The 25784-nt window shown below is 38.0% G+C and overlaps 1 protein-coding gene across 4 annotated transcripts in view; it reads right to left on the bottom strand.

The window, feature by feature from the left end:
- gbf1 (golgi brefeldin A resistant guanine nucleotide exchange factor 1) overlaps nt 1-25784 on the bottom strand; it is a 118088-nt gene that overhangs the window by 44521 nt on the left and 47783 nt on the right. For all 4 annotated transcript variants that reach the window (XM_052150922.1, XM_052150919.1, XM_052150921.1 and 1 more), the window contains exons 4-7: nt 15894-16025; nt 5482-5600; nt 4390-4498; nt 4073-4133 (exon numbers count right to left, since the gene is read on the bottom strand). In XM_052150922.1, coding sequence (XP_052006882.1) covers nt 4073-4133; nt 4390-4498; nt 5482-5600; nt 15894-16025 — 421 coding nt within the window. The remainder of the gene's footprint in view (nt 1-4072; nt 4134-4389; nt 4499-5481; nt 5601-15893; nt 16026-25784) is intronic.

Genomic DNA, 25784 nt, shown 5'->3' with positions numbered 1-25784 from the left:
GCCTCCTTCTGAGCACTCAATAAGATCTGCTGTTCATTACTCTGGCTCTCTCGACACACACACACACACACACACACTACATCCACTGCTTATTAGCCTTAGGTACACACAGAAACACACACACTCATTATTAAGGCCATTCACACCCTCATTGTGAAGGTGATGTGGACAAGAGGGTCTGAGCAATAAGAACATGCACAATGGGAGCGGCAAACTCAGGTGGTATGCGTTTGGTGTGTGTGTGTGTATCACAGATAAAAAGGTATCATCAGTTTTAATTAAAAATTATAAATCAATGCTACTCATATAAACGATGTTTATATTGCATACAATTATAAAAACAAACAGAGGATGTTTGCATAATTTAAAATTCAGATCAAAATACTGTAATACTATTCCGATGCTTTTCCTTAAAGCAATAATGAAATACGATACGTTCCTCTTTCATTTAGTCTTTCATAAGATACTGAATTTTGTTATTAAGTTTTTGTTTTGCATATCTCTGTGTGTGTGTGTGTGTGTGTGTGTGTGTGTGTGTGTGTGTGTGTGTGTGTGTGTGTGTATACACGTGTCTGTACGTCCCTAATCTAAATGCAGATGGTAGAGTGTGATGTGTTCCGTGGTCTCATCCCCTCGTCTGTGCGGGATGTGACTGGAAGTCTAATGTGAGTGGATACGCACCTCTGATAAATGCCACCCCATAATCATGTTATTGCATTACAGCAGCAGTACACTATGACCTGCACAGCAAGACGAAGGGCTTCCACTCACAATTACACCACAATTATTGTGCTATATATGTTAGCCTATATAAAAGCCAAGTCAGAACTAAAATTAAAATGCATATATTTCTAGATTGTATATGACTAACACTATGTACATGACATTAAGAAATCAAATATTTCTGTTATATAGTGAAATATACATAGAGATGGGAATTAAGAAATGGTTTATATTCAGAAATGGCTCAGTTTTTAAAAACAAACACAAATAAATTGAATTTATTTATTTATTTTAAATCAAATTACTTTCAAGACTTTTGGTTCTGTAAACAGTCTGCACTTTTACCGCCAATGTAGATGGAACACATACTAAAATATTCAGACAGTGCTTATTGTACCACAATTACACGACTCTACAGTGCCACAGCAAAAGAAAAACTTAGCTGTGTTGTGAGCTTTCAGTCTGAATTAAATGTGATGTGACAGATAGACAGGGTTTCTATTGCATTGTACTTGCTGTTCTTACGCAACAACAAAAACACAGTGAAATCAATGTAGTCCGACTTGTGAACTAATGATTTATAGCAATTCTTTGGTCAAAACGACACTTAAACTCCAAAATTTAGACTTACCACAAGTCATTACTTTTGTCATGTCTGACTCAAAATGAACTGAGAACTGCTACCGTTTTATAATAAGTGTAATTACAGACTGGTTGTAATTTAATTTGACAACATGCGGTTAAAGGTACACATTTGGATGTTTAATGTTGTAATAAAAACAATTAAAAAATATAAATAAATAAATATATATATATATATATATATATATATATATATATATATATATATATATATATATATATATATACATACATATACACACACTCACCTAAAGGATTATTAGGAACACCATACTAATACTGTGTTTGACCCCCTTTCAGCCTTCAGAACTGCCTTAATTCTACGTGGCATTGATTCAACAAGGTGCTGAAAGCATTCTTTAGAAATGTTGACCCATATTGATAGGATAGCATCTTGCAGTTGATGGAGATTTGTGGGATGCACATCCAGGGCACGAAGCTCCCGCTCCACCACATCCCAAAGATGCTCTATTGGGTTGAGATCTGGTGACTGTGGGGGCCATTTTAGTACAGTGAACTCACTGTCATGTTCAAGAAACCAATTTGAAATGATTCAAGCTTTGTGACATGGTGCATTATCCTGCTGGAAGTAGCCATCAGAGGATGGGTACATGGTGGCCATAAAGGGATGGACATGGTCAGAAACAATGCTCAGGTAGGCCGTGGCATTTAAACGATGCCCAATTGGCACTAAGGGGCCTAAAGTGTGCCAAGAATACATCCCCCACACCATTACACCACCACCACCACCAGCCTGCACAGTGGTAACAAGGCATGATGGATCCATGTTCTCATTCTGTTTACGCCAAATTATGACTCTACCATCTGAATGTCTCAACAGAAATCGAGACTCATCAGACCAGGCAACATTTTTCCAGTCTTCAACTGTCCAATTTTGGTGAGCTCTTGCAAATTGTAGCCTCTTTTTCCTATTTGTAGTGGAGATGAGTGGTACCCGGTGGGGTCTTCTGCTGTTGTAGCCCATCCGCCTCAAGGTTGTGTGTGTTGTGGCTTCACAAATGCTTTGCTGCATACCTCGGTTGTAACAAGTGGTTATTTCAGGCAAAGTTGCTCTTCTATCAGCTTGAATCAGTCAGCCTTTTCTCCTCTGACCTCTAGCATCAACAAGGCATTTTCGCCCACAGGACTGCCGCATACTGGATGTTTTTCCCTTTTCACACCATTCTTTGTAAACCCTAGAAATGGTTGTGCGTGAAAATCCCAGTAACTGAGCAGATTGTGAAATACTCAGACCGGCCCGTCTGGCACCAACAACCATGCCACGCTCAAAATTGCTTAAATCACCTTTCTTTCCCATTCTGACATTCAGTTTGGAGTTCAGGAGATTGTCTTGACCAGGACCACACCCCTAAATGCATTGAAGCAACTGCCATGTGATTGGTTGATTAGTTAATTGCATTAATGAGAAATTGAACAGGTAGTTCCTAATAATCCTTTAGGTGAGTGTATATGTATATATATATATATATATATATATATATATATATATATATATATATATATATATATATATATATATATATAAATAACCAAAAACACTATTGTTTTTGTTTAGTAATTTAGTTTATTTTAGGACCAATTAATGGTGGTGGGATTTTGGGAATCACTACGGAACAGTAATAGTTAATTGGAATCAAAATCAGAACCAGGATCATTAAATTCTTCCGATTTCTATCCAAAGAGACAAAGTGCTATTTCATGTAAACAATGACATCAGCGAGCTTCATCTGTACCAGACATTTAGGGCTAAGAATTTGTTGGAAAGTGCAACTTTTTCATAGGAATATGCAATATTGCTGCATATCATCATGTATTTGAAAAGCAATATTCTTGTGTCATTTCGATATACAAATAAAATATTTAAGTTTTCTAAAGCCCAAAATTTACTTCAGTCAGACACAGGATGTGACTCAAATCTCATTATCCTGCTCGAGCACTAAACGCACCTAGCCCGATTTTTCTAACCGAGAGTCTTTAAACGTGCAGAATGCATGCGCCTGGAATTATTTGCACTAATTAGTGGGTCCGCAAGGTGGCAACACTCACATTTGAGGCATTGGTGTCAAGAAGAAGCCCTAGAAGATGATCACCGTTAAACATTAGGAGACGAAGGTAAATACAACAACAGTGGATGTGCTTGTCAAGAGTGAATGGGTGGGGAGAATAGGCTATACCTGCATTTGTACAACACGAGTCTGAAGGACTAAAAAGGCATCTTTATGGGTCTGAATTCAAACTAAACTCAAAATACTTGAAGAGAAATAGTCCGATGTCTTACAGCAGTCATATCCTGTATTGACAAACCACCTGTGTATGCGCATAGTCATTTGGAGTATACTTTGACAGGCTTAAGTTTGACTGTACCCAGATGCTGAACATTCACGTCAGAATTGAAGTGTACTTTGGGCTTAATCCTTCAAGAGTAATTAGCCTTGCTTTGCATTGTCAGAGAACGAAGCCTTCACCTGTTCTTGTGTGTTTGTGTGTGGGTAGCTGAAAACCTCCGGAGGTAATTGAGAGAGGCCTGAGAGTGAAACCGGAGCCCGTTACGGAGACAGACCCAGTTCCTGTTGTGTTTGGTCTCGGGTTCGGTTTGATTATGTGAACAGCAAGAACACGACTCTGTTCCTAATCCCCATCCCTCCATCCCCTCTTCCCTTTCTTCTCGTTCTCTCTCTTTAGTTACCTGGAGAAGAGCAGCTGCACCATGTCGACCAGTGTATGTTCAGCTGACTTTCTCAGCAGCTCTGTGATGAGAAAATAGGAAAAAAAACAAGAAAAAAAGCAATGGTGAGAAAGAGAAGGACATATTAGGCCAGAGGATAAGAGCAGCACCTTGGGGGCTCAGAGTCCAGTCTGTGTTTGGTCAGGATTAGAGCAGGGGTTTATCATCGTCCTGAGAGCACAGGACTACAAACTGAGGGAGGGAGATTCAAGCACTGACCAGCAAAATGGTTGAGAAAAGTGAAAAGTATAAATCTCTTCTCTCTTTTTTTTACTTACCGCTTAATCTCATTTCAAAGCATATACGGAAACAGGACTGCATGATTTCACAAACAGACTCATTGGTCAGATGGGCTCCTACTGGAGTCAGCAGCAAAGTCCTTAAAACCTGGATAAATAAAAACAATGACTTGTACTGAAGCCACTTGATAACACTTAAGACAATTTATGTATTTTTCCATGCAAGTAACTGCATGGCTATGTTTAAAACAGCATACTATCACACTACTATTTGCTGTGCACAGTATGCAAATAATAGGATGACTAGGGATGTACCAGTACCAAAATGTTATTATTTAGAACAACACCTGCAAATACCTATACTTTGGTGGTTCTGCTTTTAATGCTACTTTCTACATTGCAGAGAAAATGGTGTCAATTATTAACAATTAATCACATTAACTGAATTCTGCTCACATTAAAGGAATATTCCAGGTTCTCAATACAAGTTCGACAGCATTTGTGACAATGTTGATTACCACAGAAAAATAATTATTTAAAACAATCTGGTTGACAGTGAGACTCTTACAATGGAAGTGAATGAGGCCAATTTGTTAACATCAAATACTCACTCTTTCAAAAGAATAGCCACAAGAGGTAAACAATATGTGTGGTAACATGCTTTTAGTTTGATAAAATTGCTTACTAACCTTTCCTTTTTTTTTTAAAGAAAAGTTTTTAAAGAAAAGGAGGGGCGAGTCGAAATGAACATTATGCTACAAATTATGTCGAATGAGCTTAACCTGTATAGAAACCAGAATATTCCTTTGAATTGGAAAACTTCTTAATTTGTTTAATGTACTTATACAGTATAACAATAATTAAATTAAGTTGGTTACACGGCAAGACATGTAGGCTAATTGTCTGTTATGATTTTCTGCCCCCTTTTGACAGGAAAAAGTCACCGTGGCTCCAAACATAGACAATCATGGTTTTTTTTTTTACTAAAATGGCCTGCTTCAAGTGTGAGTGGTGGTGTATTTGTTTGGTTTATTTATTTATGTGACTTTTTTTATACTTTCAAAGGGTCGCCATAAACACAACTGTGCAACATGCCAGAGCACAACGGTTTGTGTGATTTAAGTATGTTACCTGAAGGATTTTCATCAGCACCACCTCATCACTCGCAGGGTCAGTACCCACGAATCTAGCATGTGTGACAGCATCAGCCATGTTCTCGATGCCCTCTGCTGCCCCTTCATGATTGGCATCTGTAGAGGACAGGAACAGCAAACTTTAAAACAAACTAAACATATCCTAATATATTCCCCCTCACTATCTCATTAAAGAGTCTGATTCTCAGCCAGATAAGTTGTATGTGGGTCATAATGACATGACCATGGTTACATGATTAATCTTACACAATTAACCTGGTTACCGGTTCATCCCCCACACCGCTATCAACTGACCACGCTCTGTGTGAAGAGTGCCAAACAACCATCTGACATCTAATCACCAGATGTGTGCTTTTGTGGATGGCCTGCAAAATTGGCTGTCTAGGCAACGTTGTTTTGAAACCCAAGCTGGGCCAGATAGCAGGCTAGAGCAGAGCTGCTTTTCTTTCAGTGCAGGCTGCCTGGGGAGGAGGCCGGGGCTGTGACTGCAGGTAAAGCCTTGCCATAAGAGTGCATTCCACTTATTAGCAGGCAAATAACACACAGAGAGAGACTGAGACACGGACAGCCTTTATCCTGAACACTGAATGAGTGCACGCATTGTTATTAAGGTCTAGGGCTTCAAATCAACCAGCTCTTTAACATTCGCCTGGTCATTGCATAGGTATTGGTGTGGGCAATATATTGTTTGAAACGACCGGTATATAAGGATTATGCATAACGTCATCATGTACAGTAGTATGAAATGGCTGATCATTCCAATCTCTCATACAACAGTGAGTGTGGACCATCTACTAAGCCACGCCCCACCATGTGCATTTATTCTGCTGCTGTCATAAGATGACAGAAAAGAAACTGGATTTAATTAATGAACTAATGTGTGTACTATATATAGTAATTATATATTCACTAATATTACCATGAAAGACATTGTGCAAAAAAGGTGTAATGGATAGGTTTGCTACAGAATCGAAGGAAACGCTTATGTTCAACTAAAAGAGAGAAGCCTCCTGTTTGGATCGAAAAATAACAGATAAAGTAGCATTCTTTAATCATAATATATTAATAGTAGATACATTTTTTTCATTTCAATGTACACTACTATTCAAGTACATAGGGATTGGAATCATAATATATTTTAGCTCGGATTACGTACACATATAGTAACAATACCTGATCATTTTCAAGTTGGACATGATGAAATTGATGACTTGCATTCAAGTAAGATTCATTGTTGATTCACTAAAAAGAACCAGCTGATAAGAGTCACTCATTTGGGACAAAGCGCTGTTTTTTGTGTGGTGTAGATTCAAAAGAATTAGCTAATAAGAATCACTTCTTGGTGATTCGGCCTATACTCGTTGTGCAGTATGTACAGCGCTATAGATTCAAAAGAATCAGTTCGTAAGAGTTATTCATTCGGGAATAGGACTTCACTGGTTGTACTAAGTTTTAAGCTGTATATTTGAAAGAAACGGCTCATAAGAGTCATTCGTTCGGGAATCAGACTTCACTGGTGGTCCTGCTGTAGATTTAATAGCAGTGTTGCAGTGCCACTGAATGGTAACGCAGGAAATACAGAGAGAATATTTAAGCATGGTGTTTTTGTCCACATTGATGGAAGAATGCATGTTGGAGAACCATTATCGGAACTGAAAGTTGTTTGTTACGGTATTTTTTTTATTATGGATCCAGTTCTAAATAAGATCCAGATCTCGGTTGCAAACCCTACATATAAACACTAATTTACACAAAACTTTAGACCTTATACACAGAAGTGCCATCGTTGATTTTTGATGGGAATGAAACTTGTGAGGGTTACCGTCTCTTCAATGACATGCACTGTATAAAACTGATAAATCAAAAAACTGAAATATCTTGGAAATATGTTTTTTCAATGTTTCATCAGTGAAAAGTTCCTAAAACACTTTAAACAACAGTACAATCTATTGAAGACATGGTACGTAATGACTACTCTAATAAAACTATATTAGACCTTCCCTTACCTTTTTTTTAAATAAATTATGAGTGAAAATCTGTCGAGTGAGCATGAGTAAATTGAACAGCCATAAAGAAGCAGGCCCCCAATAAACACAGGACCCCCATCCAAACAGCCGATCTCCATGGAAACAAGAGCCACATTCTATTTAGCACAACATCAGAAGTCATTTAAAATACTAATCCTCACTTGGCACAGTCTACGCAGCCAAACGTGAAAGTCATTGTTAAAATTACTGAAGTCTGGGTGGGGCTGGAGGGTCTTTGTGCATGTGTATGAGAGTGTATATCAAAGAGGTTCAAACAGCTGTCGTGTACTAAAAGGTTAATAAACAAGGTACATTCACACAGCAGGGTGTCCCTTAAGTAAAAGAACTGCTCATCACGGAAAAGGGTGCGTGTGTTTCCCCTGAAACTAAGCGTGCATGGGCAACAACCTGGCTCTTCAAGAAAAAAAAAAAAGAATATGCCCGGTCTCCTCCATTACGTTTGGTTCCTTTTTTTTTTTTTAATTGCTTTATTGACTTGTCATTTCAAAACTGGGCACAGTCAGATATTAGCCAGAGCTCTGGGCAAAAAAAGCCACAAAAAGTGACAAAAATGCCCCCGATATTTTAAATGTGAGGGCCAAAATGGCCCTGAAGTGAATAGCTCTTTTTATCTATCTGGTTGGTTTTTTTTTTTTTCTGGAAGGTTTTGTTTTTTTCCTCAAGAAAAAAATCTAATGGAAAACCTCTGAAAATGGCAATGGCAAGTCCAACTCCAATAAATAAATCAAGATAAAAATGCCACTGAAAATACATTTCTGGGGACAAATATACCCATTAATAATTAAAAAATAAATATATATATTTTGGACCCTAATATCTGTGGATGCATGTGCATCGGCTGATGTAGTTTTCAGCACAATAAGTGGCAGTCTGTAAGTGAAACTCTGGTTTAAGTACTTGCCTGGGAAAAAGCGGAGTGGGAAAGGGAGAGTGGGAAAAATGGGTTGTGCATATCTGTCAATACGGCCATCCCCCCGAGCCCACCGACCTCAGGCCTGAGATTGAGGGGACTTAGCCTTCACCAAATGAATTCTCCAAGTGTGTGTGTGTGTGTGTGCATGTGTGTGTGTGTGCGTGTGTGTGTGTGTTTGGTGACAGAGAGAGACCCCCCAGTGTGCAAAAGGGTCTCGGGTCTCACTGCACACAGTAAAAAAAATATATATATAAAATAGCAAGGAGAGTGTTTGGTATGATTGGTTGGCCTGAAACCAAAAATTCGACACATGTGCTGGTCACAAATTCAAAGTGGAGCAGGCAAATGACTGAGAATTCGAAATAAGACAGTTCGCTGAATTTATTTGTCTGGCCAATAGATGGCAGTATTCTGTCTCTGTAATGTTACGGCAGTGAGTTGCACCTCTCTCCAAATACACTTCAATAAACGTTTGGGACACAGTGGGTTTTTGACATTTTTCAATTTCACTAAGAGTGTTTTAAGTCCAAGTGAATCTTAAGGAGGACATCTTCGGCGTTTCAGAGATACCAAGTGTATGGGGATTTGACTATGACAACATCCTCTTCTTGTTTTTACAGGGATGCAAACACTCATGAGGAATAAAAAAAGGTGAGAAAGTCATAGCAGGTGTTCAAGGGGTATATTTGCAGTTGATTAGTTTGTTGATTTTAATGCTTTAAGTGTTTAAGGTTAAAGTACCCTTTGAAATGATTTTAATAAATACAATGTATAATTGTTTAACAAAAAAATTAAGTGAGTAGTTTGCATCCCTGTTTTTAAAAAACATAAAAGAATATATTTTTAGCTGCTATATATATATATATATAAAACTGCAAACTGCACAATCAGGAAGTAAACAGAAACAAATCATTCTGATATATCTTTCAAAGAGTAGTTGAGAAAGTATGTATGGTTAATGTACGTTCAGTGGAAGTTGGGGGGAAAAAAACACTAATTTCGATTAGATTGATAGATTGCTGCCACTGCTAATGTATATGAATACTATTGATGATACAAAAATACAACTTATATAAACATTTTCAACATTTCCATTACATATAACAGAGGACAAGTAGTAAGAAAATAATGTAATTCATGAAAAAAAGTGTCTTGCCTTCATTTGTTAAATATAATGTAATGCCTTCTACATACATAACAAAATAAAATAAGAAAAAATAGAATCAAACACTGCATCATTGTTAAAAAAACAAATAAAAAAGGATAAAGAGATTCTTTGCCATCTCACCCACACATACTACAATTTATTTTTTTTTTTTTTAATTAATTCGGCTATGAGGGGGTAGCAGGTTCAGCCTATAACCAGCATCCAAAGTGAGGACCCCTTCACCACAGTGAGTTGTAAATCAAACAGAGCTTTAAATGGAAGAACTATAGTGTGAGGCTGTATGTCTATAGAATGCTAAATGGGAGTAATGATAATGTCACTCATCATGGCAGATTAGTGGAGTCTGACTGAGCATAACCCATCAGTCAGCACACTGCCTCTCAAACCTAAAGGTCATTTAATCACATACTCATAGGAGTGCATTAATATGTCATGCTCGTCAGGAGTGCTCACCTGGGATTAGCACAGTGCTGTGTGTTCTGTGTGTGTGACAGAAAATAAAAATACATATGTGAGAGAAATAGAGGAGGACAAAAAGCTCTACTCTGAAAAACTAATACATTTTCCATGTCACTATAATAAAGCATAAGCATTTGCAGTAAATTATACAGTATTTCTGTGAAAGAATATGAAGACACAGAGTGATGGAAAAGAGGAAGTCCGTGCATGTTTGTGACCGATATCTTGTATCCTACAGCTAAAGAGTGCCAACGTTTGAAGAACCATGGTGCAGATTACAATTGCAACCATTCCTGAGCTTCATGATGAAATGCTGGCATTATGGGACATTAGAAACAGAGCTGAATCTGGGGTGACAGTAGCTCTCAGGATGTCCAGGGCTCATTTATTTAATATGTGTGTCTATTTCTATATAATTACAAAATTAGAAATAATATAGAAATCTATGTTTAATACAGTATATGTTAAACATTTAACTAAACAGTAGGGTCCAAAAAGTTGAGTGCACTTGAAAATGCTTCAATATGACATTTTTCTCAGTGTTTTGTTTATATACAAATTACATTACAAGAATAGCAATTTGAGTGAAAAGCTGAATTGCACTCATGCTGATATGAACTCCAAAAGTTTGTGCAAAACCTGATGATTCATATTATCCAGCATGATTTAAGAATGTTCCAAAGATCATCTTGTGTGCTTCAGTGAAACCAAGGAAATCTGACCTTTGTACAAAGTGGTTCATATAGTCAATGAGAGCGTTTGTATGCACGTTCTTACACGATTATGCTTAATAAGCTGACAACGTGTGTGGTCATGTAAACGTAATGAACTGTGTTCCTTTATCGGCATAAATAAAAGGCTACTGAAAAACCCGATCGACACAGGTAGATTTTTCTCAATTGTGCCGATTTGCCGTGCCATGTAAACACCTTACCCGGTGTTCTAATGTGCGCACGTGCCTCTTCGCGGTTTGGACTTCCAAAGTAGAGAATCATGTGATTATTTCAAATGTTCCGTAAATGTGGATTTCTTCCCTTGTCAGATTTATTTAAATAAACTGAATTTAGATTGAAATCAGTGCATGTAAACAGGCTAATTGCCACATATTTGCTTATTTGATCAGTGACCTGAAAATAGTGCAGAGTCTTAAATATTTCTTATTCATTTCATGTCAAAACATTTATTTGCTTTAAATTTGGCAAAATCATAAAGGTTTGTTAAATGAGATTCTGAATCCAGGGTTTTAATGTGAACTCAGTCATTTAAACCTACTGTTTGTTAAACTATGTTATCACCTAATCTATCTATTATTGAGTCATATATGTAAGTCAGGGTTAAAAATGGACACAGTCTAAATCGAATGCGATTTCTGGCCCGTTACTCGAGGGATTGTGCTGGGAGTTTGACCACATTTAACGCTTTGGTTTATAAAACATGCCTTCGCTTGTGCAAACCATACAGCTGCTTGACAAGTATTGGAATAGCATTTATACAACAACTCCGACTATTCATGGGAGGAGGAAGAAAAATGAGAGATGCCTGGCATCTGGAAAAGTGTGCTGGTTTTACAGATCACAGGCAGCATGTTCTTCTGATGAGAATGAGGACAGTCTGTACTTATCAGCACTGTAGAAAACCAACCTCTTCTGCGTCAGTGAGGTCCACCCATCAGGAACAGTCTGTACGTTTACTTGCATTTTAAAAGTTTGATTTTAAATCAAATTAAACCAAATTTGTTTCCTTTTTAAATGTTAAGCTTTAGTCCGACTGCATTCGTACCAGTCTGATTTTTGCAAAGTCGTACTAACAGACTGAGATAAATTAGGAGCTGAGGAACAATCACATTGTGACAGTTACCGGAAATGCTCTTTTTTATAGCTTCCCTGAGGTCCACTGATAATGTTAGTAAAGTTTTTTTTTTCTTCCATCAAATGATTTTGTAATATATGATAATTGTCCATCCTGTCTTTGACAATCTTTCTGAAAAGCTTGATTTTTGCCTCAGCTCCTCCTTTAAACTTCAATGTAAATGCCCTCTATTATGATTAGCTAACAGCGTGCAGCCCCTCAAATTCAGCCATTTTTGAAACTCAATCGAAAGAGAAGGAAAAAAAGCACTAAAACATTCTAAATTTACATTTCACGGTTTACACATAATGCAAATCCAACACACTGCATCCAAATATATTATACTATTAATCTCAAGCACAACTTTAAAGGTGCACTAAGTAATTCTAATCAATACACTTTTTGTCAAATTCTGGAAATATCTCCTCACTGTCTGCTAGCTCTCAGTTCCGTGGGTGGGCTGAAAAAAAATGTAGTATCTAGTCGAAAAGAAAAGTGGAAAAAGCCAGGTTTGGAAATTCTTTGTATTTGAGGCTAATGAAAAGGGAAACATCATTGATCAGCAAAAACCTATTTGTAAACGGTGCTTTTGCAATTTTCTGACGAAAGGAGGAAACACATCAAACATAATAAAGCACCTGAAAGACAGACACCCAGATTTATTCAAGCAAATAAAGCAGGTGAGTTTAAAAGCATATTATCATTTGCATTAGGGCTGAAACGATTAGTCGACATTATCAACAACGGCGGGAAAAAAAAATGATGAAAAAATGTCATTGTCGAATAGTCGTTTGATCTCATTTAACGTAACATGAAATCATATTAAACTAATGACACGTGAGAGCAGCAGTTCACGCCTGACTGAGGAGAAGAATTACACAGATCACAGTCCAGATGCACTCTAAACTTTCACAGCTTCATTTTATGTAGATCCCAAAGTATTAGGGAATTATAAAAAAAAGAAAAAAAAAGAAGGAAATTCAGAAGCTGTCTCGTTGTGGAATAAGCGGAGCCGGAGCTCTTTAAAAGAAACATCCCGGCGTTACAAATGCAGTTATATTTAATGTGTTATAGCTTTATTAAAGTTCAAATAAAACAGAAGCAAGTCATGTTAATAACTTTAAACTCAGAAACTAGCATTTCTCTGTGTTATAAGCACCTCTTCAATGAGTTGCGCGAATGTCCCGATCTAAGGGGAGAGATTGAAACTGCACCCGGCTGAGAGAGACTCTGCCTCGGGGACGCTCGTCCCTCGAGCGCACGCTTAATGCAGCTAGATTAGAACGCGATGGCTCGCGACTTATTTAATCATAATATACGTCACTGTGCATTACTTATCGTGAAGAAAAATGGCAAAATGCAGCTTTATTAATAAGAGAGCACTTTGCACATTAGTTTAGAAATTTATTTTTATTCATTCTATTGTATGCTTGTTTATTTCGGGGTTTTTTAGTACTTGGTAAAAACTTAAATTAAAAGTTGAAGCAAAAATACTTTAAGCATACATTGTTCAGTTTTGTTATAATTCAAAAATAATATATTTAAATTAAAGTGTTGCTCAATGGCATATTTCTGTTCTTAGTTCTGCTGCTAATGTTTTGTTAACTTTGTTAATAAAAGAGTGTTGTTTAGTAACCTGTTTTTGCTTTGGTACCGAAAATGGTATCGAGTACTGTGAGATTTCAATGGTATTGGTACCGACTACTGAAATTGTGGTACCGTGACAACACTAGTTTGTTTGGCAGTTAAGTTAGAAAATCAACAGTTTTTCTCAGGAATCGCTGAGCACTCACACCCTGTCTACACCCGATGCTATAATCAATGATGCTCTCTCTCATGGAAGCGTCCGTTGTGGCACGTCACTCCAACAGTAAACAAACAGGGGTTCCGTTCCATTTTGCCCAAGTACTCCTTGCTGCAGACTGTAGCGCGATGACATAGTGGATCTAATTCCATGCGTATTGGATTTTAGTGATGTAGTGGATGTTTTAATGCGCATGCATATTCACATTTTTATATTTTGTTTTACTACTGTAGTGTTCTTAACGGTCATATATACAGTATATATTCATATAACACACACACACACATTTATATATTACGGTTGCACAATTAATTAAATTAAAATCACTGTATAACATTGTGGAATTATTTTACCGCAAAGGGCTACAACAATTTAATTCAATGAATAGATAAATCAAGCTGTTTGCTTTGAAGTCTATGCATGCTGCTCTGTATTGTGTATAAGCATTATTACAGTGTATTCAGAGCGATTCTGTGCTCAACAACTTCATCTCATGCTCAGAGTAACAAATATGCCTCATTCGGTTCCGTTTGCTGAGCGCGTCATTTTAAAAGCACTCCGGATTTACTTTAATTTCACTTTTGCATACTTCCAAGTTTGTTTGACCACTACATGTTAATATACAAATACAGATAATTCATCCCATGATGTTTGTGTACAGCAGAGATGTTAAAACGTGGAGCACATTATAGTGAGGAGTTTATTGTTTTCTGTGCGTGAAGAGGAAAAACAAGTGGAGATGGATGAAGCCGACATGACCCCTTTAAACTTATTGAATGTGTAGAATGTCAGCAACATGTTAACATGTAGCAACAAGGCTGATTCCTAGAGCTGTCAATCAAATAAAATGTTTTATTGAATTAATTGCATGATATGCCGATTAATCTAATCAAATCGCAATTAAATTCATATCAATATTTGTCGAATAAAAATGATTCAGTATATAATAATTAATTATATTTAAATTAGGGCCATCAATCGATTCAAAATTCGAATCAGATTCATTAAGTAACATGCCGATTAATTCATCGCAATTAATCGCATACATCATTATTTGCTGAGCAAGGCCTCCAAATAAACAGAATTCAAATAAATAATGCATAATAATTCAAATATTTATAAATATAATATGTAGGGCCTATAATAATATAATATGGATTAATAAAGCATTGATTAGACAATACAAAAAATGCCTTAAGAACTCAATATATTGGTCTTTTTAATCTCATATTTGAACAAGCCTAGAGTTGACAAAAATACTTTGTTAATGTGTCCACTTCTCATAGTATGCGTTCTTGCATTCTATCTGCGCTAATTTTAATTGTCGCTCCATTTACATGTGCGTTCCTCAGATGGATGCGTTTGGAGCGTGTCACTGGTATTCAGCATCATAAGTGCCGCATTTTTAGGACACTGCGTCGTTACATCAAAGTACTGGAAAATCACGTTTCAAGATTCCTGTATTCTGTTGTGTTTCGTAGACCTGTTGTGCTTCCTCAGTGAGCGGTTCTCATTCCGTGGCTGTGCTGCTTGTGAGGTTTGTTGAGGAGCATTGCCACCTATTCATGCAGTGCGAAAACAAATGTACTTCAATATTGAATAAGTCTGATTTCGCTTGCTGACATCACCTCTAATACCGTCTCACGTACGTGATGAACATTGGAAGATCGCTCCACCCACTTGTGGCTTGTATGATAGGAAAATCCACACTTTTATTACAGAATTTATGTACACGTCAGGAGGCATGATTAATGGAGTATATTTTTTAACCGCTATGATTGTTATATAATTAATGGCAATAAATGAATATGTTAAATCATCATCACTTTTAAATATAATATATACAATAAATATAATAATTGAGATCAATAAATATACATTACATTATTGTGACAGACAAATACAGTGCTGATAAGGAAATACATAAAAGTGGCTTTAGAATGCAATATATATATATATTTCCACTGATTTCAACATAAGCCTATCATTAGCCTAAAGTCCCCATAACCCAAAGTATGAGCAATAATAACAGTGATGCTTGCATAAGCAATAACCGCTAATTATGTTTGATGAGGCTTCATGACAATATGGTGGAATAAAATAACTTATTTTCAATATCCAGTTTCTCTCTGGCATTATAGAAACTTACCTATAAGGCCATAAGACAAGAACTTGTTGACAGAGGTGAGTGCCAGGCCAGTGATTGGTCCAGTTGTGTCCTCTGAGCGGACCACCTCAAGAAAAGGTCTAAGGAACTCATTGGGCACTACTTCAGAAAGATCTGGAAAGACAAAAGACAAGCCACAAGGTCAGACAAGAGCCACTCAACCTACTGGCATAAACAAATAACAATAAGAACAAATGAGATACTAGAAATTCAATAATATTAGTGCCTGAGACAAATTATTTAATTGGTCAGAACAAACAACCTCATACTGTAAATCACTGACAGAGTCAGCATTACATACAGTGTACCCGGAAAGTATTTAACAAACTTCTTGCACCTTGTAATTATGGGGTATTGTTGGTAGAATTTTGAGGAAAATAATGAATTGAATCGAATCAATTTTGGAATAAGGCTGTAACATAACAAAATGTGGAAAAAGTGAAGCACTGTGAATACTTTCTGGATGCACTGTAGATTCGAACAGTGTGTGTATGTGCGAAAAAGATGCAACGTGAGAGAAAGAGAGCGGGTTAAGCAAGAGCTGTTTCCTATTCACCTTGGTAGAGCTGGGTATCTTATTACAACTCTGTTTCCAAGAGCTCTTTTTTAAAGCATCTGTGTAGGATGTAGGATTTAGCATTAATGAAAATGACTGAACTCACTGGGGTGGGAGAGCTCTGCTGCTAGCCTACTGAAGTAACAGTTGCTGGAAAAATTAAAGCCTCTTTCTCATCATACTGGAGTCTCCTACAGGATTTTGTTATTATAGCCAATTTATTTTTGCTATTTTATCCAACATATTATTGTTTCTATTTATTAAAATATCATTACAATTACAAGTTGTCATAGAAATAACCAGTCAGTAAATAGACTGATTCAAGTTTCAGAAACCTTACAAATGTAACAAAAAAGTAAACAATTTAGACATATTGTCCTGTGGATTAGTAAATGAGAAAGTCATTTGATGACAGTGAGAAAGTGAGATGTCTCACTGATTCTGTCCATGATATAAGTGTAGGCTGGATTTTGTCTTCCATTGGATAGCATCAGAAATCTTTTTTACTAGATATAAATACAAGGTTGACAAAAGGTTTTATTTATTAATTCCTGAGGTAATTTACTTAATCTCTTCTCTCTCCATGTTTGTTGTAGAAATTCCCAACCGTGTGACAGCATTTTGCATAACCGTGACCGAAATGATACTCAAACATTTCAACCAGCTGACACATTTCTGCCAGTATATCAATTTAACCGGTTTATTGCCCATCCCTATTCAGGCCGATAACGCCAGTGTTTGAGTCAGACTGATTTACCAATTGGTTCGACTTATTCATTAAGAAGAACTGCAGCCAATCGAGCAATGTTGCAAGCAGTCAGCGAGGACAATGGAATAGAGTTGTGTTGCCTACTTGTCGTCTGCATTATGTCTTTCTCACAACTCAGCTAAAATACATATAGTTCTGTGCAAAATTTTAAGCACTTGTAAAAATTTCTTAAAAAATAATGCCATATATAGTTTTCATTTATCAGTTAACATCATACAAATTCCAGTAAACATAAAAAAATCTAAATCATTATTTGGTGTGACCACCTTTACCTACAACAGCACAAATTCTCCTAGAATTAGAATATAGTGAGTTGCGCGTGGATGCCGCAGAGAATAGCATGAAGCCTCCACACACGCTATGTCTCCATGGAAAAGCGCTCAAGCCACGTGATAAAATCACGGATTGAAAGTCTCAGACGCGTAGGCAACTGAGATTCCACCCGGATTAAGGCGAGTCACTACGCCACCTTAGAACGCAATGGGAACTGGGCATTCCAAGTTGGGGAGAAAAAAAAAGACAAAAGGTTTTTGTGAAACATCTCACTTTTGCACAGTACTGTATATACACCGATGAGCCAAAACATTTTTGACAACCTGCCTAATATGCTGTAAGATGCGAGGTGGAGCCGCAATGGATCAGAATTCAGGGCTCAATACCAAGGATTTTTTCTACTGGCCCGGTTGGGCTGGTGCTTCAGATTTTTCCTGGTCCTGCCAAAATTTTCACTGGCCCAAACATAAAAATTACAAATAGATGTTTTTACCATCATGGCTTTAAAAATGTGTCCGAAGAGAAAACATTTTTACATACATTATGTTTTTAAGACAATGTTCCCCAAAATGTAATATCATTTATTATTTGCAAGATATGATTTATGCCTTATGCAATCCCATAGAAGCACTTTACAGATATAAATTCATAAATACATCATATTAACCACCGTCCTGCCATTTACAAATTTTTTAAGCAAAGAGTTTTGTGGAGGAAATGATATACTCGCGCTCACTCCTCGGTTAGAAGACTTTGTTCGCTCAGTGTAATTTTTGTGCTCTCTCACTTGTTTGCTTGAACTAATGTTATAAATGCAGTACTGGCCCTATCGGGCAAATTACAGTTCTAGTAACTGGCCCGAATCTCTCTCACACTGGTCCCGGACCATCGGGCAGTCATTATTGTCGAGAAGATGCCCAATCGAATTGAGATCTGGTGAATTTGGAGGCCAGGCCAACACCTTGAACTCTTAATCATGTTCCTAAAACCATTCCCAAACAATATGTGCAGTGTGGCAGGGTGCATTATTCTGCTGAAAGAGGCCACTGAACTTTGGGAATACTACATTTACATTTATGCATTTATCCAAAGCGACTTACAGTGCATTTATTACAGTAACAATCCCCCTGGAGCAACCTGGAGTTAAGTGCCTTGCTCAAGGACACAATGGTGGTGGCAGTGGGGATCGAACCGACAACCTTCTGATTACCAGTTATGTGCTTTAGCCCACTACACCACCACCACACCACAATATGGATATCATATTGCATATGGATACCATGGCAATACCATTGCCATGAAGGGGTCTTCCTGGTCTACAACGATGTTTAGGTAGGTGGTACAGGTCAAACTGATGTCTGCATGTATGGCTGGACCCAGGGTTTCCCAGCAAAACATTGCCCAGAGCATCACACTCCCTCCACCGGCTTGTCGCTTCCAACGGTACTATTGTAAGCGCTTCCGACAGTGGACAGGGGTCATCATGGGCACTCTGACGATCTGTGGCTACGCAGACCCATATGCAGCATGGTGGGATGCACTGTATGTTGTGACACATTCCTCTTTCAACCATCAATAAAATGTTCTGTGACTTGTTCCAAGTAGACCTTCTGACGGTTCGGACCAGGCAGGATAACCTTCGTTGCCTTTGTGCATCGATGAGCCTTGGGTGCCCAACACCCTGTCGTTTGTGGTTTGTCCCTCCTGTAATATCTTTCTGCGCTACCTGTTTTATCAAACACTTTCACATCAGAACTGTGTACTGGTCGGTGCTGCACTGTCTCTTACTGTGTCTATTGTCTTGTTTTAGCAATTATTGAACCATCTTGTACTGTTTGCACACGTTTACACGTGCACTTTATGTAAAAATGTGTAGGTCTTATTTAGTTCTGTGTAGTCTCGTGTAGGTCTGTGTTTGTTTTATGTTGATTTATGTTGTTTTATGTAGCACCATGATCCTGGAGGAACAATGTTTCATTTCACAGTGTACTGTACTAGCTGTATATGGTTGAAATGACAATAAAACCTGCTTGAGTTGACCTCTGTTGGTAGATATTCAGTACTGCAGAACGGGAGCACCCCACAATCCTTGCCGTTTCAGAGATGCTCTTACTCAGTTGTCTGGCCGTAACAATTTGGCCCTTTTCAAAGTCGCTCAGGTCTTCTGCCCATTTCCCCTGCATTCATCATGTTCACTATAAGAACTAATTGATTGCTTACCATCTAATCTACCCAGACCTTGACATGTGGGCTTGTTAGGAAATGATCAACGTTATTCACTTCAACTGCGAGTGGTCATAATATTTTGTCTCATAAGTGTATATTGTTGTGGCGTTGTAGATTCAGCAGCAGCGAAGTGCCACTCCTAAATAGTAGTGCAGGACACACATGAGGATTAAGCATGCTTAAATTGTAGTAAAAATAAATAAATAAATAAATAAATAAATAAATTGATCAACATTTTCCGATCCCATATAATAATTTTGTATGAGAAAACCGAAAACAAAAAATTAACGCCCACATGCCGATACAAATTTAGGCCTGCAGTCCTGAGGTTATTGATGAGCTCTCATAGGAAATAAGCCAGACTCCACCACACATAAAACCTTAACTTTAACATAGCCAAAAAAACACAGCTGCGGCCGAGGATGCAACAAACTTCATTATCTCCACAGAGCTCTTTATTTGTGGATGGGAAAGCACCTCGAGCCAATCCACCCAGGCTCAGGGAACAGCCCCACTAAGAATGGCAGCCAAGAGGGGGGTGAAGGGTAACAAAATACAAACCAGGTAAAATAACAATGGAAAACTTAGCGGAGTCACGAAAACCTGCTGCGAGTGTCGAGCTGAGGCGCTGCTTGCCATAGCAATACTGACTGGATTAGGGCTCCCCCGAATAGCTACTTTGACGCAAAAAAAACAACTTGTGACTTCAAAGCCCAAGACGAGCCTCAGCCAATTTTACAGAGCGCATATACGAGTATTAGTTTGTGATATCTAATATGCCTGTGGCTTGTTTGGAGATAAAATACAAAATAATTAGAAAATTTCCACACTTTGTCTTATCTGCGGCCAGGTTGCTTTTAGACTTGCTTCCAAAAGCAAATCTTTTGTTGTGAACTTTCTTTGGGGAAATTGATGTTTTCTTTGTATTCCCAGAAGGGAAAAGATCAGTAATGCTCTGTTTCTACAGTGAAAATGCTTGACAGTCCTGCAGTATCTGATAACAAGTGTCTCAAGTGCTTACAACTTAACCTCAGTTCATGAAATACATAAAAATTTGAGGGCCACAAAAGAATAACAAAAAGTTACTTTGAAATCTATTTGAAGACACGTTTCAAAACACAGGTTAAAATAACTAACCATTTCATCAACCCAAGAATCTTTTAAAGGTGGGCTTAGACTATATTACTTTACAGTGAAAGTGAGAGTCTGGAGTGTGTGGGGGGTGGATGAAGGGAGACGGATCTCAGATGAATCTGTCAATAGAGGCTAATAAAGTCTTCATCAGAGGTGATCACCCAGTAAGTGCCACCTTCACTGCAGCTAGTCTCTCAGATTGGAGAACTCAATTGTGTTGTATTGATCCGGCCAGCAATCGGCAAGCAGAGGCATTTCATCAGCAGCCCATCTCCTCTCCATCCCCTCACGTGCACCAATCTTCTTAAATAAAGGCTAAATATGACTCTGTACTTCAGAGCAATCTCCAGGGCCATGCAGGGAAATAAAGAAATCGAGGTGTTGAACCACGATGGTGAGACGATCACACACTAACTAGGGTGACCTCTATGCGACATTGCCAAAAATAAAAAAGGGATTAAAGTCGGTCACCCATTCATGTATGCTCCAGCTAAGGGTTTTGAGTCTCGAAGAATGTTCATGTCCTTGGAGAACATGCTCTGAGAATTGAGAAATGGCCCAGCTCCTAACAACCTCCCTTAAGAGTCAATTGTGCCTCTACATAAATAGCAGAGGTATTAATAGTGAAACAGAGGCCACGGTGCTCTATAATGATAAATCGTTATTTATAATGCACCGCTATTAAACATATTTAACAAACACAATTATATTTAAAGTATTGGCCACTGGAGTTAAGACTGAGGTGCATTTTGCTATCAATTCTGTTTTGCTTGCCATAGGTTCAAACACTGATGAGTGAACAGAGCAGGCCTGAGCAGCCGAATGTGGCTGGAACCACTGCAAATAGCCCCAGACCCTCTGGCCCCTGGGAGCACCTCAGGAGAAGACTCAGATGGTGCACATTACACATGCACATCAATTGGCATTGGTGCAGAAAGGGCTTAAAACAAAGCACAGTTTTAGCGGTTGCGGGTCTGAGACATAAAGAATGTAGCAGCAGAACAGTACATTAAAATTGTATCTAATAGATTAAAATGAATCCCGAGGAGGAACAAATGGGTATTTCAATGTCACAGAGCTTAAAACGTTAAATAAGTTACAGATAATTGACAGTATATTTTGCAAAGTTGTGAGATTTAACACAATTTTAATTGAAGGTGGCACTAGAGCTATTTCCCAAATAATGCACCATACACCATGTATTCTGCCATCTAGTATGTGAATTTTCAAAGTGTAGTATAGTCCCAAAAGGAACACTAATGCTTTTTTACAAGATGGAAGAACTGGCTATTTTTTAGCTGATGGTGATGTTTCAAACGCATGCAATGTGTTGCTGTTAGCTTCAGTGTGTTAGCACTACTCAGTTCAACGTCTGAATGAATGTTTTTCATATTCATACATATTTAGTGTGGGATGATGTTAAAGTTTTCAACACACATTTGCAAGGTGCTGTCTTCACAGACATGTTACTAGTTGCCATATCCAACATTTATTAAAATTATTTTGTTAGGCCAGCATCATGGCCAGTGTACTTCACCCATTCCTCTACATAAGGCAAGCCATGACCATTGAGTGCATTAAGTGTCGGGCATTCCATCTTCCTTTTTTCAATTGTAGTACAACATTCGGGTACTCGCAGAACTCTTCTTTTTATTGCATTTTCTGTTTAAACATACTACTTAATCTACAAAATACTGTAGAATAGTGCAGAAGTATGTGATTTGGGAAGCACCTTAGGACTGGACGGTACAACAGAATGTACTGCTTGTCAATAGAAATGTGTCAAACAGTAAGGACTTTGCTATACCGTTAATATAGCCCCTTTCACACAGAGATTCCTGACAAAATGCCGTAAAAGTCAATCCGGCAACAGTTCTGGCATTGCGGTATTTTGTTCATTTATGCTGCCAGAATGTTCCTGTAATCTGTGGTTGGATTCACACACATCCCAGGAACGTCCCGTAAGAACAAAGAGAAATGTCTAATGTATGCATCCTCAAAGACAACGGCGGAAGTGTTTACATTCTTTTGAACAACATGGCGGGTGATCAGACATCAGGTGTACCTTTTAAACAATGTTGTTTATTTACAACATGTTTTGTGCTCAAATGGCAAGGTTTTTCTTGACCAGGACTTCTTTCCAATGTGTTCATGCGATAAGGAGGTTGTCCGGGAACTTGAGCAAACCTTGAGATGTAAAACCACAAACTGGTGAAAACCCCTTGAACCACGGCACAGATTAGCTATTGTTCTGTGCTGGCATGCCACACCAGGCAAGTATTACTTTCACATAAACAACTGTGTGCGTACAGTACCACTGAGCTAACGGGTGATTTCTTTGACTGCACGGATTGTGAGTAACTCCCTGGTCTCAGTATCACTCCAGTTCACAGCCATGGTTGTCTTCTTTTAGCTTCTACTCTGTACACAAACTTTCTCCTTATTATTCTTCACTATAGCTCCCCCACTTAAATTGTCGCAAAATACCTACATCATCACAACGTCACACAACATTCACGGCATCGGCTCTGCCTTTGTTCACATGGACACGTTCTGGACTGACAATGCATTTGATAATGCATATGGGGGATGTGCTCCTTTGTCCCCTAGTCAGAAAATTCTCAAGAATAGTGTTTGCACGCCTGCTTTTATAGCAAACAGGGGAGGGGGACTCAAACACCATAGCCAATTTTAGAATATTGCCATTATTGTAGAGAGGATTCAACAAGGCTATGTGGAAGGACACTCCCCCACGTATGCATTATCAAACGTATTGTCTCCTTTCGTCTCAGGGAACCGAGGTTACGTATGTAACAGATGTTTTGTGTTATTTAGCAAAACTGAGTAGGTTTTGTCAATTTTTTTTAATCTGTGCTCTAACGTTTCTGTACTCTTCGAATAAATGAATGAATGAACAAATAAATGTGCATCAACCCTTTTCATACATTCTCTAACTCATCACTTTAAACAAACAAGCACAAGTTGAGACTCAATTGAGACAGTTCCCAAGCTTGCAGTGAAAATTACCTCCAAACAAAATGACCCCCAGACCACGAAGGTTGCGAAAATGGGCGAGCAGGGAAGATGAGTCATCCCGTAACCAACCGACCAGCCCAAAACCAAACACTAATGGTTATTGATCTGCTGGTGGAATTAGACCCAGGTCTTTCCAGCAGCCTGCTCTAATGCTGTGGGAGAGGGTGCGAACTAACAAGGCCAGCACAGCTAAAGCAAGCCCAGGGAGACTTCTCATCTCAGGCCCAAAACACAGACTGATCCATCTGTAGGGAGGTGTTTGACGCAACACGCATGCCAACGCGGCTCTCGCCAGCCTCATCTCTCCCATCTCTTGAAGAAAATTGGCACTTGTCGAACAGGGCAATTAGTTTCCAACAATGTTATGGAACTCCAAATGGTCATTCTGTTCAACCCACAGTGGTGTTTTTTTAAATGTGTCGAACAATGCTCACCATAATCTAAACAGGCAATTTGAAAGCCCCAGAGAAATTAAAACTTTTCCAAGAGCTTTAAAAGTAACTCATTGAAGATGTTTCTCCCTTAGAGTGTGATATCACAGCAGTATTTTAGCGTCAGGGAATTAAATATTGTTTGCATTTATAGCGCTCAGGCTGTTGAGGTGCATCTAATTTAGGCATTTCATTTGCCATTTCTAAACATACACAACAGCTTCAATACATCAACATAATAAAACAAAATAGACTTTAGAATATATATATCTCAAAAAAGAGCTTTTAAACAGGGACTAAAAACAAAACATTTCATTTCAGTTTGTTCGGAGCAAAAACTGAATTTTTCCGTTCTGGTTAAAAAGTTCCGCAGCCTCCTTCCCAAATGGTTACCAGAAAAACAAAACAAAAGAATTGTTAAAAATGTTCTTTGTAAAATGACAGTACTCTGCACTAAGGGGTGGGTGAAATACCAATTGCAGCATTGCTGGATATCACAAGAGAAGCAATAGTACTGGTCTGGAAAAACAATCTCAAAATAAGCCACTTGCCCCAAAATAAACAAAAACAAATTTGATTTACCACAACAGAAATCATAACAAGCATACATTTAATTAACGGTTAAGTATAATTTTTATTACAGAGCTGTTTCGGAGTCAAAACCTGGCAGCATCAAATCCTCTTCAAAAAAAAATGAAGAGGACTGAAAAAAGTACTTTCTACCTCTAATAATGTCTAATCATGTATATGTGGCATTTATACATACTGTAGTTGTTAGAAAGGTCTTCATTCACAGAATGCGACATCCACATGGGCAATTAGGCAAAGAAATGTGAGATACAGTAGTTTCCTTCTGGATCAAAGCACGTTTCATTTTTTCAGGCAACATGAAGTGGTGTAGTTCCAAAAATATACTGTGATAAACCCTTTTTCATGAAAAAATTATTGTAACGGAATTAACTGGTTATAACCGGTTATCAGCATTTCAAAATAATGCTTTCACTCTGGAATAATTGAAAATTACTTCGTTCTGATTTTCAGTTACGTTCTGCTAAAAATTTCATCTGTTTTTGTTCTTTGAGCCATTTTAGTCCCTGTTATAAAGTACTGTAACATGCATTTAATGTCAACTGCAATTCAGTATTAAAATACTACTATGATGTTACATTTTGAATGCTTTTTGAATAGAAGTCAAATAGAGATTTCAAACTAAATCTGAAGTTTAGCTGAAAAATATAAATGTTCACAAAAACTAAAATAGATCCATCCATCCATCCATCGTCAACCGCTTATCCTGTGTACAGGGTCGCGGGGGGCTGGAGCCTATCCCAGCTAACATTGGGCGAAAGGCAGGGGACACCCTGGACAGGTCGCCAGTCCATCGCAGCTAAAATAGATGACGCCTAAAATTCTTTTCAAAATAAGTTTGAATGGATTATGTACACTAA

The sequence above is a fragment of the Xyrauchen texanus genome, chromosome 20, assembly GCF_025860055.1.
Source record: "Xyrauchen texanus isolate HMW12.3.18 chromosome 20, RBS_HiC_50CHRs, whole genome shotgun sequence".
NCBI lineage: Eukaryota > Metazoa > Chordata > Actinopteri > Cypriniformes > Catostomidae > Xyrauchen > Xyrauchen texanus.
Note: the sequence above shows the minus strand (reverse complement) of the source record. Positions and strands in the feature narration are given on the sequence as shown.